General features: G+C 43.2%; 1 protein-coding gene across 2 annotated transcripts in view; it reads left to right on the plus strand.

Annotated features, from left to right (window-relative positions):
- Positions 1-17,937, plus strand: part of STX7 (syntaxin 7) — an 83,761-nt gene that overhangs the window by 51,142 nt on the left and 14,682 nt on the right. Inside the window, exon 10 of one of the 2 annotated variants that reach the window (XM_025216213.1) lies at positions 2,300-3,736. The exons of the other annotated variant lie outside the window; for it this stretch is intronic. Within the exon in view, the coding sequence (XP_025071998.1) occupies positions 2,300-2,392 (93 nt within the window). The 3' untranslated portion in view covers positions 2,393-3,736. Of the gene's footprint in view, positions 1-2,299; positions 3,737-17,937 lie in introns of those variants that run through there. 2 annotated transcript variants of the gene reach the window in all.

The raw sequence follows: 17,937 nt of genomic DNA on the forward strand, positions 1-17,937 counted from the left end.
TCATTGATCTCTCTGCCCCAGAGAGGAAAGATCAGCCTAATTTAAATGCAGAGGAAGCAAGTTGGATCAGAGGTGAAAGGAGAAGATGGAGGGGAGTGAAGTAGTAGGATGGCCCTATAAGAAGTATAGAGAGAAACAGTGTTTAGGAGTCTGAGGCTGGGATTGATATTTGAAAGGAGGCTAGACTTGTTTGGGCAAGGAATCTGGGCATGAGAACCAGTTAGTGAAATGGCAGAGGGAGAAAACATGAAGTTGGCTAGGGAGAAAGTATGATTAAATTTGACAGGAATCTTGTGGGGAGGAAGGGGAGAATAAGTATTCAGGCTCCAGGAAGTGATAATGGGCCTCTGGGCATGGACTGGTGAACACATACCCAGTGCAGTTTACATCTGTTTTGTAACAGGTGAAAATTGCATGGGGATTAGGAACACAAAGAGGTACAACAGTCTTGGAGTAGTTCACACAGGCCCCAGGCAGATGTGACACTTAAGATGTGATCAAGTTAATTGTGTGTCTCAAAGTGTAAAGTGGTCACATTTTAGGGGATTAATTATGCAATAAAATGGGAAGCCAACTATAAAAAAAAGTATACATGTTTATTAACTGTCTGATTTCCATCATGCCTTAAATGGAATGTGTGAAAGGGACCACCCCAGGGTGTCAGCCCAGGAACAGTCCCGATGAACTGATCCTGGGCAGGATAGGAACTGTCCTGGAGTTTCCGCCCCACCCAGTGCTGTCCCAATCTGCCTTGGCCTGGCAGGGACTGCAGCAGGATTCAAGCCCCAAGACTGTCTCAGTCAGCTGATGATCAGCTGGGCACCCAAATTGCTAGTGCAGTTAGAATCTGATCCCTGATGTCACAGTCACATCTCCTGCCTTGCACACATGGCATGGAAGGGAGGTACAGTTCTTGGGATTGTGGATCAGATCCCATTGTGTCTTCAAATGAATGTCAGAGACCACAGTTGACTGCTATTACAGTGCTTTGTCTTAAGGCACTTGTTGGGGCTGGTAATAGCCCTTTCATTTTTAGCAAGCCAGAATGTCAGTGGACCTAAATGGGTAGAGTTTTGCCTTGATCATTCCAAGGGTAATTCTCCACTGGATTGTGTGAAGTTACCCTGGTTTGTCATCTGTCTGCTGCTTTGTTACACCAGGGTGAAATAGATTACACTGGTGTAAATGTGTCATCTGTCCATGCCTTCAGACAGAAAGCCTGAAAGAGGAGACTTTGACTGACCAGTCAAGAAGATTAACGGGAAAAAGAAGTCTGATGATTGGAGAGTGGGACTGGGTAGGTGAGGAGAATGGGATTGGGACAAGAAACCAGAAATGAGAAAGACAGGACTGGGACAGTGACCAGCGTAGCTGGGCAGAGCTTCTGAAGTGGTGAAGCTTGGGTAGGAAGTAGACAGAAATATCTGTCCATTAGAGGTGTCTCACTAGAAATATTTCCACTAGAAATATCTATCCACTAGATCTGTCCACTTCATCTGTCTTGTAAAGCCTGGGCTGGAACCCAAGACTGAAGTGTTGCCATTCCTCTCCTGCAATCAAATATCTATGAAAATCTAGTGGTAAATGTTCTTCCTCTAGTGCTGGATCCCCATAGAGGATGACAGACCAATCACTGGAGCTAATGGAATAACTGATACCAAGAAAAGGCTGTGTGCTGGATTTAAAAGGTCCAGTTCACGTGGTCATCATTATAATGCTGCCAAGATGTTTGCTTGCAAAGTTAAAAATACAAAAGTTGGGCAGTTATCAGAATTAAGATGATGGGTATAACTTTAACTTGCTCATTCCCCCTTTTGTAGTAGTATGATGATATAGTCCTTAATTAACGGAATTGCATGCTGTTTTTCTGCAGGACTGCTGCCTCTTTCACTGTATAAAATGCCTCCTTTCTAAAGTCCAGCCACTACAGGAGCATAACGCGTATACCTTGCTTTTTACCTGGCTTTCTGAGCCTTTCACTGTGGCAGCCACCACATGCGCTGTCGTTAAAGTTTGTCTGTTGCCTTATTTCAACAGGGCAACTCCCTTCCTCCCCTGATCTCTGTTCACCCCCCATGCTTCTCTTCCCTCTGCTGAAAATAGCAGACTATTCTGAAAGTTAAGGAGCAAAGCTATTACTTCCATTATTTCCTGAATGACTTTTGCTATTTGACATTTCTAATTGCATCTAATGATGCAGTCATTTAGGTTGGATGACTAAAGTCATAGAAGCAATTATTTCTAATACTGAAAATTGTACAACAACCAAGTTTTTTTTTTTTCCTCTTTCTTTTGGCAGCACAAGTCACGAAAGAAAATGTGTATCCTTGCTCTTATACTGGCTGTTGGAGCATTGGTTCTTGGACTCATCATATGGGCATCTGTAAAATAAGATTGTAGAAAGACCATTGTAATTGATATTTAAATTATGCAAGGAAACTGCTACAATCATGGTTTCTCATTGTGAAGCTGTTGAGTAAATAATGATTGCATACTTTATAGTTTTTGCTTTTTATAAAACAATTTTTTTTTAAACCTGAGAGGTGACCTTTTTTCCCTCAGTATTGCAAGCTCGTATAACTTTCTTACAGTCTTGGACTTGTGATTGCTGTCTTGCAAGGGCAGTTGGTCAACTTTATAAATTACCGTATCTTTGTTAAACTTAAGGAAATTAAAACCTCCTAAATGTGGGAGCTAATCAACCACTCTGATCTAAGATGGACATAACTTTTCCGGGGGGAGGGAGTATTTAAGTGTTGCCTCATCAAATCAAATGTTCTTGAACTCATTGCTGTCCTTGAGGCAACACATTTGTCTTTCAAATTATGTTTGAACTAATGAAGTAAACTGACTATTTGCTATGGGTCATTGCGAGTAAAATACAGGTCGCTAATATCAATGTAATCAGTCTTTACTATTGAAGGCTTTGGATGAAGCCTTTAGTTTGTTTGCCTGAGAAATCTTTCAGACATTTCATACTTCTCTACCTGGCACTAAACACCAGTGTGCCTAGAAAAGCCTGCTGTAAAGATATGGTTGATGGTATAATTTATGAACATAGACCTTTTGATTTGATTCTTGAATTTAGAAATAGGACTTGGCATTTTGTACACCTAACTTATGCACACCTGTATCTATAAAATAAGTGCACATAAGTGAATATGACTAAAAGAAAATCTAGCTCTAACTTCTTATGGAATCCAAATATGATATTGGGAATAGTGAAAATTCCCTGTTTCTTTAACTGCACTTGAACTCCAATCATCTGAGCCTGCTGCCATGATTCAGCTTCTAAAATAGTACAACAGGTCCAGTTTGCAAAAATGCATTTTTCTTGACTAGGGGAGGAGGACTAAGAGTTAAATTCAGAGTCTTGGTATTTAGAGGTAAGATCCTAATCAGTAGAACTGATTCAGCTTGCTCAGAAGTTTGGTTACACTTACAGCCTTTTTCTTTATAGTGCCATTTTGTACTAATCCGTATTAGAATGGTAATGAGTTTTGCCAACATTGTCTTGTCTTTTTAATTGATATATTAGTGCACTAATCCAGGATAGTGTACAAATGAAAATGTCAGTTAATCTGTATTTTATAAAAGTTCTTGTACAGCAGTTTAATAGAGAATGCACTGTTTACATAGCAAGATATGAAATTTATTGGGAACAATTTAACTGTAAGCATCAATGGATTAAAATTGTAGCCACATAATCAAAATAAAGATGTTTTTAAAGACTGAATATGTATTTCCCATATCCTTTTTCAGAATGTCTTTCCCTGTTCCTCTCTACCCTTCTCCCTATTCAAAATTCATAGTTATTTTTGTTTTGTTTTTTTAATGAATGGTACAATTAATGAAAATTGACCGCCAGTCCCCAGACTTCCAGTTTTGTTCACATGAGAGCACTGCGGCCATTGGTTGCTGGCCTATTAACATGAATTGGATTCCACATTGGAGAGATGAGAGTTCACTTAGAAAAATATCAGTTTTCAGGTCCAGTGCTTAAATGTATACCATTTTAAATCAATATCTAGATTTTTTTTCTTCTGTTAAGGGTGTGGGTTATGGTAGGTGCCAGCCTTCTCTGTGTATTTGTTATAACTTGTTTTACTATAAGGAAGAGGAGCTCTTAGCACAGAATGGGTCCCTGTAAGTGAGTATTTAACTCTGAAGAGACAAGTTTCACTGGCAGACTCTTACTGTACATTTTGTACTGCACCATGCAGTGTACTATAGAAACATCCAAACTATCTCACTTGGGGAACGAGAAGCAGTTACAGTGCATATGCTCCGTTTGTATTAGGAAATATTAGTGGGTTTATGTGTAAAACATGTCCACTCATTACCGGTGTCGTGTAGGAAGGCTTGGATTAGGTTTAAAGTTCAGGGATTCTCATTCCTGAATGAGATTAGTAGATCCATCTGGGTTAAGTCTTGTTCCGATTATACAAATAACAATTCAAAACGAAACACTATAGTTTTCATTTTTCTGATATGGGAGTTGATAGAGAATGGCTGTCAAAAATCATAGGGTTTCCCATGTCTCCTAGAAATCTATTAAATCGATGTGCTATAACATAATGTAGTGACAAGGGTATAGCTCACTTTGTTGATTGTCCGCTGCATTCATCTACACTGTTGTTTCTGTGTTGGGAGGTGGAGCAGCCTAAGCCAAAAGCTCAAATTCATTGAAAACACCAGTCCCATTGAGTAAGGCCCCAACTTGTTTAATTCAAACAGATCCTTGGCACTTATGGTCCTCACACAACTTGATGAGGAAGTCATATGGTAGGAGTCCTCTAAACAGTAAATCTAAAAATAATCAGTTTTTAGAAGTAATTATTACTAATGAAGACTAGTGGAAAGAACAGCAGTGTAGATGAATGTGGTAGACAATCCACAAAGTCAGCTGTATCCTCATGGCTGCACAATGTTACACCACATGGAGGACCCTATGGTTTTGGACAGTGATCTGCTGCTGCCAGCCGACACATCTCAACTATTATAAAATGTAATTTCCATGTATTGAAAGAAAGCTTTGATATCTGTTAGGAACCTAGCAAAACGTCTGGCTATAATGTGTATGAGAAGCAGTGTTTTCTTTTTCAGAATAAAGTTGGCCTTTCTAAATTATCCATCAATATCTGTCAGATCAGCAAGGCAAACAAAAAATGCAATCAAAACACACTTCAGTGCCACCACTGAGAATATTTTCTTTGCAGTTATCTTAACCATATACCAGGAGTACTTTTTCTTCCCTGCTTTCTCAAAGGGCTGAAAAATCACAACAACAGAGATTCTTGTGAAATGTTTCTTTTTTGTTTTGTTTCGTTTTACCTTTTGTCTCATTCTGTCTTGGAAATTGTTCTTAGCATTCATCAAGTTATACAGGATCTGCAAACCAACTTAATATCCAATTGCTTCTTCAAGTGGGACCCCTAATGTGTGCGTGTAAAGTCAGCATGCATTGGAATGTCAGTGTTTGGAGAGTAGGGATGGAATAGATACTGGCCATCAGAGAAATTGTTTTTGGCATTTTAACCTATTTTTAGCCCTTGTAGGATGGTGGGGAAATGACACTGGTTCTCGGACCTGTATCCCTCAGATGCAAATGGAGCTGGCAGGAGCAGTGCTTTTAAAGTTGTCTTTATACTAGTTTGGCAGTGTGCAGTGGGCAGCATGTTCTGAATCCTGCAGGGACTCTTCTTTAAAAAATGGAACTTTTTGAGCAATCACTAATGTTTCAAGAGAAGAGGGCATGTAGGACTATGCTTCCCTGCTTTACCAAGGTTACCTTTCTTTCTTTTTTTTCCCCCTTGCTTCTACAATGCCAAGTACTCTGTAAACACAGACAGAATCATTCTTCCAGCTCTGAGTTTGCAGTCAAGTCTTAATTGCCTATCTAAAGACTGGGGCCTTGTCTACATGGAGAAATTAATTGGCATAACTGTTGTGGGAGGAGGAGTAATTCAACAGGGAGTCATTCTGGAATATGCACTCTGGAATATGCATTACCAAAACTAGGCAGCTAGTTTCCTCATGAGGATGAGGCCTATAACATCCCATAACAGCAAACCATTCCAAAAACTGCAGGTTTCCAGAGTTTTAATGCAAATCAACAAATGTTTGTTTGGTGTTTTTTTTCATTTAAGCTGCACCAAACAAGTCAACTGTTTGCATAAAGATAAGGAAATGTATAAAAATAATCATTAGTAATTACTAGAGCTTTGTTTTGTTTCTTTTTTTTTTTAACGGGGGAGAGTTTGCTCAGCCTTCAACTATATGGTTGCGAAAGAACTAAGGAAAATCCACTTCACGATGTTATTTGTATATTTAGTTATGAGACTCTCCATGAATATGCTGGTTGGTGGCTGTTTCTAAAAGCTTTGTCTTCCATCCTGCAGAAGTATTTTTGGCAATTGTGAAAGCACTGTCAAGGTACTGCAGGTATGGAATGCACCAGATACATTCTGATCTACACCTGCAAGAGTATTTTGCAGAGGGAGCAATCAAAGGAGTGTTTAATGCTACAGTGATTTGTAGAAAGGGAAATATGTGAAAATCAATAGAAGAAGCATATTGAGCCTGTGTTTGAGGATACAAAAACTGATATTTCTGATTTTAAGTGACCTAGACTTAAAAGCTTCTTAGGATAAGAAAGTACATAAGATAGCAGCTTCCTTTATATTGCTTTGAATGTTGCTTCAACCTGTGCCTACAAAAAAAACCAAACAGGTCTAGAAACAGACAGCGGCCTTAGGTTTTTCTGCTGCCCTTTAGTCCTCCTTTGTAGCATGACTCACATTCATGTTTTTTCATTCATTTAGTTCAAACTAAAATTGTTGGTTGAATGATCCTTGTCAAAAAGCATAAAAATCCCTTCGAAGTGTCTGAAGAGTAATTAATTGCATCTTTGATGTTTTGTTGATGTTGCATCCATATATGGTGAGAGCGCTAAGAATGAAAATCAATGATAAGAAACATTTTGTCTACCTGAGCAATGTGCAGAGACAGTTTTTGTTTAATCTTCCCAGGTCAGGAAAAAAGTATAGTAGTAATTAGTGCAAACCCCAGGCTTGCATGTAATGAATGGGAAGAGCTTCTACAAAATTTCATAGCTACGGCAAATGTCTCGAGTCAAAATTTTTGCAGTGGAGAATAGTGCTTATGGGAGCTACACTTACTCCTGAAGAGAAATAAGCCGAGAGAAGGTGGTACAGGTTGTCTGGTTTCGTCATATGCCACCAAAAATCAGTCTTACACCCACTTAACGTAATGCTGAATTTGGCCCCATTGAAAATTGGAAAAGAAGCTTAGCTGGCTAGACTAACAATAGATTAAGTAGGAGTACAAGTTCCTAATTGGAGTCTTATGATGCTGCTGTTAGACAAATAAATTTGCTGACAATGATGTTAGAGCTATGAAACTGCATCCAATTGACTTTACTGCCACTAACAAAGAGGTATCCTTTTGCTTCTAGTGTCAACCAGTATACAGCTGAGAAAAATGTGTAAGGACTTTGAGAGACTATACAACCATGAAACGCTGCCTCATTTCTTTGCTAGAGTCATTTAACAAACATTGGACACCACCAGAGATTGCCTGGGGAGGGTAATTGGGCACTTGAGACTAGGACCACAGGAAAGCTCGGGACAATCGGATAAGATTGTATATACGAACAGATGAGGAATCAAAAGCCAGATCCCAAACACCTTATTGACATGAGCCCTAAAATTTGCAACACAAAGAAAATAATGTCGGAATATGTTCAATAGAGGAAAAAAACCTGATTTTTGTCTTCAGCAGCTCCCAATAGTTTCTTTATAATGTTTTATTATAGACAACAATAGGTGGTGGAAATTGTTTCTACCTACGTTGTTTTGCTTTCTTTAATAATGCCAACATCAGTAGGAGGTAAAACTTGTTTTGACTAGCTTAGGGATTTTGTATTAGACATCTGTGGCATAAAAAAGAGTTTTTTAAACTGGCCTTTTTTTCTTAGTGTATTGTAAGTGGACTCTATTCTATTCTATTTTTGCATATTCTGTTTTTTTATTATTAAGATTTACTAGGGAAATAAATATCAATTTCATTTACAAAATGCTCAATTGGTTCCACCTTAGCCCCCCTCCCCTCCACCCTAGTATAACCCCTAATGTCATTGAGGAATGCAACTGTGTCGGCCCCACTGTAAATCTGAATACTTCTAGGTCGCTTGGTCTGGCAGATGTTAGTCAAGTCAGATTCTGCACCCACAGGCATGTACCTGATACCATTCCCAGAATATGGGACTCTGATGCATGTGCTTGGAACCCCTAAAATCAGTAATGACCCACACAAGACCACAGTTTTCAGGCACACTCTCCTCAAAACACCATCTCGGTGTGCACTCTTGTTTATGGCATCTCAGAGTGCACTCTGATTTAACCCTTGGGGATTCAAAATATTTGAAGCAAATCAGGCAATTTTGAAGAAGAATTTTTAAACCAGCCGCTCCTATCTCTCAGATAAAGATCATACAGGTCTAGGCAAAGCAAGAAACAGCAAGTATACAAATGCCGCCCTCTGAGTTATCACTTTTCAGGTTTGAGTTAATGCTTTCAGGAGTCCCAGGTATCCTCTGTTTTATCTTCCTGGCCATGGGCTCTCCAGTTACTTCTGTCCCAAGCTCCCTGTAACCTGTTTAGGTCTAAGTCAAAAGGCTGGTCCTACTCGGAGATCATGCGCACTTCTAATAATAACTGCTAACATCTTTGTCCTTCATGTCTTCCTTTTAGCTGGGAATTTTTTCACTGCTCCAATCATTCCTTTTCTACATAACCTGGATAGAACCAGCTTCTCCTACACCACTGCCATCCCCTTGTTTTAAGAGGTTCCCATTTGAATGTTAGGCTATTCAGGTTAGGACTCAGCTGGTCCCAGTCTGGAAAATTGCCCAGCATAGCCAACAGCTCATTCAGCGAATATTGAGGATCAAGCTGATGCATTAATGAACTCCAATGTAACAATTCTATAAATTCAACCAGAAATCAGATGTGTTCCCAAAGAGTCAGTGTTTCATTTGGTTGGTTGTATATGAAATGTTAGGACCTGAATTTCAAATCTGTTGAGGAAAAATCTAACCAGCTAAGGATAAAGCTTCTGGAATGGTCTCTTAATAGGAGTTATGGGGACATAAATATAGCTTGTTTTTAAAATGAAGTCTGATTAGCTTGTGACAAGGATTATAAGAGTGGTAGATTTGACTCTGTGATCTGGGTGGTCCCCGTGTACTAATTTGTTTTATAAAACACAGTAATATTTCCCCCCTCGGATAAAACTCATGAGCGTTTAATAACAGAATGAAAGCTTAGCCTCAACCTCCTCTCCCGCCCCCTCACCCCCACCCCGATCCCTCTGTCTTTACCCACATATTTATAAAATCTTTAGTTGATTCCAAACTCCTTTGAAGATTTAAGCTGAACATATTTCATAAGGGAAATGTTATGAGATTAACTTTGTGATTCATCCATTTACAATCCATCTTTGAATAAAAATGCTTAAGGAATATTTTAAAACCATACTCGGAGACTAGGAGGGCTACAAACCTCAGAAATATTCAGTAAAGAGCACAAAACTAAACAAAATTGGGAAAATATTGTGTGTGCGCAACTCTGTTTTGTGGGAGAGGTGGGTGGGAGAAGACTAGTCTGTAGTTTCTAATTTAGAGAAAAAGTAGAAGTAAATAAAATAACTCTTAAAGCCCCTGGTACACATTACACTTAAGATGTGATTAACCAGTTAATCACATCTTAAGTTGTTACCCAAATGTTAATGCAATCATGTACAATAAATATGTAATAGCTTTGTAGCTGGTTCCTCTTCACTCCATTAATTGAATATAGGTGGCCAGTCGGGGGCTCTTAGCCACAGAAATAATGCAGCCCCCACAGCTGGGAGTCCCATCAGCTGACAGGGCTCCCCACTGTGGGAGTTTGCTGCTAGGTGGTTCAGGGGGAACCTAAAATCAAAATCCTAGTCTTCCACCAGCAACAAGACATGATGGGATTTCATGCCGGATCCCACAATCACACCTCCTGGCATGCATGTGAGGCATGGCAGGAAATGTGATTTGGGATTTTGCATTGGATTCCATTGTTTGCTAGGGGCTTTAGTCTAGGAACTGCATACAGCTCCAGAGGTTTCTACTGCAGAGCAGTAGGTGGTAGTGATTGCTGCACGGAACAGCTGTTGACTGTCATCCATTACAGATGTCAGAGGTTGAAAATTATCCTTTTATGAACGATCATGAATGGTCACGCTTTTCTGCTACCAGCAAATGTACTCTTTAGAATTTTGAAGGACAAAAAATAATGGCATTCCGTTGTATTTCATGTATATCCAAAAAGACTTTCGTTTTCTATAACCATATTAGTTGTGACTGTAAAAGAGGGCTTGGTTCACTGCACTCTTACTGGTGGCTCTGATTTTCCTTGCCTTGTAAAGGATGTACTTTCTAAATGAAAAGATTAAAATGTAGTTATAAGGAGTTGATGACAGGCTGGTTAGAAAGGCTCAAGGCAGCATTAAGAGGAGAGGGCAGTTGCAAGAAACAGATGTGATTTATTCTGATTTGTCCTGTGAATTGACATAAAGCAGTTTTATAGTACATTATGTTTTCAAATCTAATAATTTCACCTAAGTTAAATAAAAATATGATGGAGACCTTAGTTTTTACACTCTAAAACCAGGCTTCATGTGGTCCCAATACAGATATTAATTTGCATTTCCTTACAGTTTTTTTTAAATTTGTTAAGTACTCTTGTCTCCCTCCTCACTCTTATTTTCCCATGTTTATCTGTCAGGTTTGCTGGTAACTGACTGACCCCAAATCCTGTTCGATTCACATGTGTTTTTTGTGTTACTATAACAGTGGGATAAACACTAATCCTAGCTTAGTACTATGCTGCTGTCTGTGTCCTAGTATAGTTAGGATGATCATATTATTCCTTTTTACATGGTACCCCAGTAATCTGCTACTTTATGTAGAGATGAAAGATTCATAATTGAAGGTTATTTTCTAAACTGAATCTATTGTAAAGGCCCAGATCCATGAAAGGACTTGGACATCTGAAGTGTGACTTAAACAAGATTGAGGTCCCTTCATTTCAATCTATTTTAGATTTCAGGACTCTTGCTCAGTCATTGCCTACATAAAATTTCTCCAGGCACCTAAAGTTTTATTTCCAGTTTGCTCAGAAGCTTCTCAGGCACCTTAATGCTTAGCTCTCACTTAAGTCCTTTCGAGATCCACAAATTAGACATTCTTTGCTCTATCTTGCCTAAAGGGTTTTGTCTGGTAGGCATTCTCAGAAGACACCTGCTTGATCAGGCCTGATTAAAAAACAATGGTAGTGTCACTTGCCTTCCAAAGACAGCCAGTTCTGGGCACCACACTTCAGGAGGGATGTGGCTCGCATTAAGAGGGTCCAGAGGAGGGCCACTTGTATGGTCAGGGGTCAGCTGGGCAGGCCCTACGAAGAGAGGCTAAAGGGCCTGAATCTATTCAGCCTCCACAAGAGAAGACTGAGAGGGGATCTGGTGGCTGCTTACAAACTCACCAGGGGGACCAGAGCAGGAATTGGGGGAGGTTCTATTCCCCCTGGCACCACCCAGGGTTACTAGGAATAACGGCCACAAATTGTTAGAGAGAAGGTTCAGGCTGGACACCAGGAGACATTACTTTACTGTTAGGCTGCCAGGCTTTGGAATGGACTCCCAAGTGAGGTGGTGCTCTTTCCTACCTTTGGGGTCTTCAAGAGGAGGCTGGACAGATATTTGATGGGGATGCCAAGGTCAGGACAAGATCGGGTAGGACAAGCCACAAACCGCACGCTGGAAATGATCAGGTAAGTAATAAGGGGCCCACTAAGAGTCAGGATAGGGGAATACTAAGGGCACCTATCGGGGGGCTTAGGTGTCTCTATACTAATGCTAGAGGTATGGGAAACAGGCAGGAGGAACTTGCACTCCTGCTTGCAGACAAAGACTTAGACCTGCTTGGTCTAACAGAAACCTGGTGGGACCCTACCCATGACTGGGTAGTGGGCATTGAAGGCTACAAGCTATACAGGCAGGATAGATTGGGGGAAAAAGGGTGGAGGCATTGCTCTATATATTAGGGAACATTATACATCCTGTGGACAGAGAATGAGCAAATCAAAGTCCTATGGGTCGGATTACAAGGGGAAAGGGACTTGGTAGTGAGGGTCTACTACAGACCCCCACACCAGGGGGAAGAGTTAGACGTAGAATTCTCAAGACAGCTCTCAAAGGCAGTACGCTCAAAAGACCTAGTTGTCCTGGGTGACCTAAATTACCCGGATATCTGCTGGGAGGAGCAGTCGGCCAGGTCTTCCTGCTCATGTAGGTTCTTAACCTGCATACAGGACCTGCACTTACCACAGGAGGTATGCAGTAGTCTCACTATGGGAGATGCCTTACTTGTCTTGGTGCTGGCCTCAGGGGAGGACTTGGTGGGGGAGCTACAGGTACAAGGCTACCTAGGGGATAGTGACCACCAGTTGATAGGATTCACCATCTGGCGTCAGGTGGGAAAGACAACCAGTAGGGCAGTAGCATTAGACTTCCAGAAGGCCAACTTCAACGAGCTCAGGAGAATAGTTAGGATGGGACTGAGGGGTAATTGAATCTGTGAGAAGGGAGTCCAAGAAGGGTGAGAGTTCAAGGGACTGATCTTACAGGCACAGAGGGTGGATGGGCGGTTTCGCCCTGGAGGGGTGTGGGCAGTGGTGGCCCCCCCCCCCAAGGCTCTGTCCTTGGACCAGTTCTGTTTAATTTCTTCATCAGCGATTTGGACGAAGGTGTTGAAAGCACCTTGTACAAATTTGCAGATGACACTAAACTATGGGGCATAGTAAACACACTGGAGAGCAGGGAGTGAATTCAGGCAGATTTGGACACACTGGGGAAGTGAGCAGATCAGAATAGGATGCAATTCAACAAGGATAAATGCAAGGTGTTGCACCTGGGGAGAATGAATCTCCAACACACCTATAGACTGGGGGGTACCATTCAGAGCACCACAACAGCGGAAAGAGATCTCGGAGTCCTGGTTGACTCAAAAATGAAATGAGTCGCCAGTGTGACGAGGTAATAAGCGAGGCTAACCGCACTCTTTCTTGCATCAGCAGAAGTATCACGAGCAGGTCTAGGGAAGTGATAATTCCCTAGACCTCTACACGGCATTGGTGAGGCTCCAGATAGTGTACTGCGTCCAGTTTTGGGCGCCGTACTTCAAGGGGGATGTGGATAACCCTGAGAGGGTTCAGAGGAGAGCTACTCATGGTTGAGGGCCTGCAGGTAAGACCCTATGAAGACAGACTGAGAGATCTGAATCTCTTCAGCCTCCGCAAGAGAAGGCTGAGAGGCAACGTTGTGGCTGCCTACAAACTCATCAGGGGGTCCAGCAGGGAGTAGGGGATACTCTGTTTACCACGGCGCCCCTCAGAGTTACCAGTAATAATGGCCACAAACTGAAGGAGAATAGATTCAGATTGGACATAAGGAAGACATTCTTTATAGTGAGGGTTGCCAAAATATGGAATGGGCTTCCAAGGGAGGTGGTGCTTTCCCCTACCCTGGAGGTGTTCAAGAGGAGATTAGCTGGGCATGTGGCTGGGATTACCTAACCCCAGTGCTCTTTCCTGCCTGGAACAGGGGGTTGGACCCAATGATCTACCAGGTCCCTTCCAATTTTAGAAATCTATGATCCCGCACTCCTTCCTGCCTGGGGTAGGGGGTCGGACCTGATGATCTGTTTAGGTCCCTTCCAACCCTAAGCACTATGAAACTATTAAACTATTTTGATAGTGCCCTGTGCTTGTGTGTACTGTCTGCTGTTGGTGAGTACCAAAATTGTCCTGCAAAAGTGGTAGAAATGGGTCTGTGGGTCAGTACAGTCGAGGTCCTGAAACGTATCCCTATGTGTTGCATTGTAAAGCGGGTTCCCTTTATACAAATTCAAGTTGTGTCGTTTTCCAGGAATGCATGTACAGCATAAAGCCAGGGAAACCTGTACAGGCACGTGTGGTTTGTGGTGCTGCAAACCTCATTGCAGTGCTACAAACTGCTTGCCCAGCATGTTAAAATGTGCCCTGCACTGCAACTTTGCAGTGCAGGGGCAAAATTTGCTAGTAGCAAATCCTGGTAGCAAAAAAATACCTGTGTGGAAGAAAGTGGTGCGATGCACACAAGAGGAGAATGTGCTGGCAAACACTGAGGCTGCCAGCCAGATTGTCTCCACTGCTTTAGTTGTGCCCCAGCTTCTTCGGTATGGCAGGAGCTGGGAGGAGGGAAGAAATGGCAGTTTTCCTGAAGCAGGGCAGTTTGCCCCACACCAGAATGCATGTGTAGGAGCATGCACTGTGGCAAAAAGCGGTTCAAAACGTGCCGCTACTATTTTTGACTTAGTAAGCGCATGTCCCTGCATGTGGGGACGCACCTTTACTGGTTAGTCCGTTAATTTCCCTTGGGTAGAAAAGTCACTTCTGTGATTTGGAAGAGAAACATAACTAAGTGTGGATGAGAGGGGCACCTGCACTGGCTGCCAAGCTAGGAGAGGTGCTGGAATCTCCCCCCAACCCACAGAGTCCATGCTCCAGCAGATCTTCTTCCGACACAGTCCCTGGTGGTTGCGGTTGCTTTAAGAGCAACAGGTAGAGTGGGTGGAACATGCACTAGCAGCAGCATCTCAGCTGGGACTGTTTAGGACTTTCCACCATAGGTAAGACCACTGCCTCCCACCCCTTTCTTGGAAACCCTGACGCCATGGCCTCCTCCCCCTGCAATTGGAACAGCAGGTGAACCCCCTCCACCCCCAGCATACACTTTCCTGCAGGGTTTGCCTTGGGCACCAACTCTGTCATGCCACGGATTTGGAACTCTGCATTTAGTGGCTTCATTTCAGAAGCAAGAAGGTAGAAGGCGGACTGCAGCAATGTATATTTTGTTATGTACATGAAGTTGAAACTGTGATTGCTGAATGAATAAACTGTAGTTTAAGGATCTTGGGCTCCAAGTGATTCCAAATATCATGTGGTACAAGGAATAAATAGAAATTAGAGAAAATGACTGTGTGTTAGAAGGGGGCATCTAAAATCTTATATGTTCTGAAAATAGATTACTGGAAGAAATTCAAAGGGTACTTCACTCTATAGCTACATGTAATGGATGCCAGTGGTAAGGAAAGACTATCAGAAAGGAGCCTTATTCCTGTCAACAGAAGATCTTGATAGATTTGACCTATTCAATACTTTTCAGTTGCTTTTGTTTCAGCTATGACAAAAATGTAAGGAGAACTGCACTCCAGAAAGAAAGAAAGCAAGTGATGTTTTTAACTTGGCACAACAAAAAGGCAACAAAACTATAGAAAAGCTTGTGATTGATCCAAAATTGAAAAACTAATCTGTCCGTTTAGCCCTAACTGAATCCTTGTTAAGAGACCAGATTGTGGCTGGAATCCAAAACAAAACATGGAGACCATTAGGAGACCCGGAATTAACCCTTGACCAGGCAAAAGAAATCACAGTTACTTAAAGGAAAAAGTTTGTGGAAAGTGGACGGATGTCCGGCACTAAAGACAAACTAGAGAATCCAAACTGACAGGAAAAGAGACATGAGGAAAAAATAAAGGAAAATTTCAAGTCGAGCAACGAAAGCAGTAGGTACTTGACAGTACCGTACTTTTTCTTTGAGGTTTAATGCTTCAGACTCGCACTGTTCCTAGATTCTACTCCTGAAATTTCCCAAGCTCCTCTGTGAAAATATCATTTTTGTTTCTGATTCTGAATTTCTTTCGTCTCCCTGATAGTGTCACTATTCTGACCTTTTAGAGAGCTGTGACAGATCAGCAGGTTAGAATGTATGCATTGACCCATTAATAGCTGGGCTGGTGACCAGGTAGTTGCTGGAGGTGTACACTTGGGTCTGTCTTTATGGCAATTCATGTGCGAATTTGCTTATATGTGACAACCTTATTTATACCACCAATTTGCTTTGCGCGAAAGAAATCTGATCTTATGCGCAGTCAGCCGGCAATGAGCTCCCTGCAGGCTGACAGAGTTCCAGCCTGCAGAGAGTTGGGAGGAAGCAGAAGGAAGGCGGTGAGATGGGGGGATGCCACGTGCATGTACATGCACATGGCGCCAAGTAGCCTCGAGGGCAGCTCCAGTAGGTAAGTAGAGATGTGTGGAGGGAGGGAGCTGGGCAGGGCTGGGCCTGCTGTCTAGCCAGGGGTTGATTGGGGCCTGGGGCCTCAGTGTGCAGCTGCAGGGCCCCAGCTGGGAGCACGGCAGAGCCTCCGGTGGCTCGTCAGGGATGGAGAGGCCGACTCCCTGCTGCCGCGCACACTTCCAAGGGGAAGAGCCGGACACACGAGCACAGTGGGCCCTGGGCCCAGCTCGGCTCCTCTCCCTGCCTGGTCTCAGTGTCCTGCATGCCGCTGCCCTGGTCACATGCCTCCTGTGGTGTGGGGCTGTGCCTCTCAAAGACTGGCAGGCACAGGAGGTGCGTCCCTAGGGCAGTGCAGGACAAGCATCTGCCATTCCCTGCCACCCTGGTTCCCTGCCCCAGGTGCCCCTCCAGCCCAACACAGTGCAGCTGGGAACAGCGGGGCTGCGTGAAGAAGCTACAAGCTCCCTGCTGCACCAGGTCATGCCCGCTGGGCTGCCGAGGCATCTGGGGCAGGGAACAGTGGGGCTGCAAAGAGAAGGTGGTCACCCAGCACTGCCTTTCATAGATTTCATAGACATCAGGGCTGGAAAGGACCTCGGAAGATCATCGAGTCCAGCCCCCCGCCCAAAGGGCAGGAAGTCAGCTGGGGTCATAGGATCCCAGCAAGATAAGCATCCAGTTTCATCTTGAAGGTGTTCAATGAAGGCGCTTGAACCACCTCCGGTGGCAGGCTGTTCCAGACCTTGGGGGCTCGGACAGTAAAGAAGTTCTTCCTTATGTCCAGCCTGAAACGATCTTGAAGTAGTTTGTGACCATTCGACCTCGTCATCCCTTGGGGCGCTCTGGTGAACAAACGTTCCCCCAGATGCTGGTGGTCACCCCTGATAAACTTGTAGGTGGCCATCAGATCACCCCTGAGCCTGCGCTTTTTCAGGCTAAAGAGCCCCAATGCATGCCATTGCTCGCAGCGTGGGGTGAGCACTTTCTCCATGTGGTCCCACTCTTCCCTGCCTCCCTGCCCTGGGTGCCTCCGCAGCCCGACAGGCAAGACTTGGTGCAGCAGGGAGCTCATAGCCTCTCCATGCAATCCCACTATTCCCAGCCGCACTGAGTCGCGCCTGACAGGCTGGAGAGGCGCGAAGGGAAGCAGGGCGGAGCCAGGAGTGGCAAGCAGCCAGTGTTCCCTGATGTCCTGCTTCCCTCCTTCAGGTGTCTCTCCAGCCCACCCTGCACTGCCCTGGTGATTCACCCCCTGTGCGTGCCACTGCGTGCAGAGTGGAGCTCGCAGCCTCTCTGCACAGCAGTTACTGTATTGTGTGATTACTGTTTGAATTTGTCATGGTTTGGGTGGGGTAGTATAGCGAGGCTGGTACGTATCCCTATTAATTACATGTAATAATGGATTCACATTATGCGAAGTTTTTTTGGAATGCCACCCTCGCATAAAAACAGACCAGAGTGTACTTCGATATAGCAGTGACACTTTCAGAAAGTCACCCCCTGCTGTGAAATGATTTCTTCAGTAGGCTTTTGATGGTGTGAAGATACTGTGCCACAAGGCCATTCAGTTGGAGATAATTGGGGCTTGATTATATTTGTGCCAAAAGCCCCAATTCTAAGCAAATTGCTTAAACTCAGCACCAGAGAACTGAGGCTCATTGTCACTGAAAACTTCCCCTGGAATCCCATGCCTTGCAAATATGGCCA

Source organism: Alligator sinensis, unplaced genomic scaffold (assembly GCF_000455745.1).
Source record: "Alligator sinensis unplaced genomic scaffold, ASM45574v1 scaffold1338_1, whole genome shotgun sequence".
In the NCBI taxonomy this organism is placed as follows: Eukaryota; Metazoa; Chordata; order Crocodylia; family Alligatoridae; genus Alligator; species Alligator sinensis.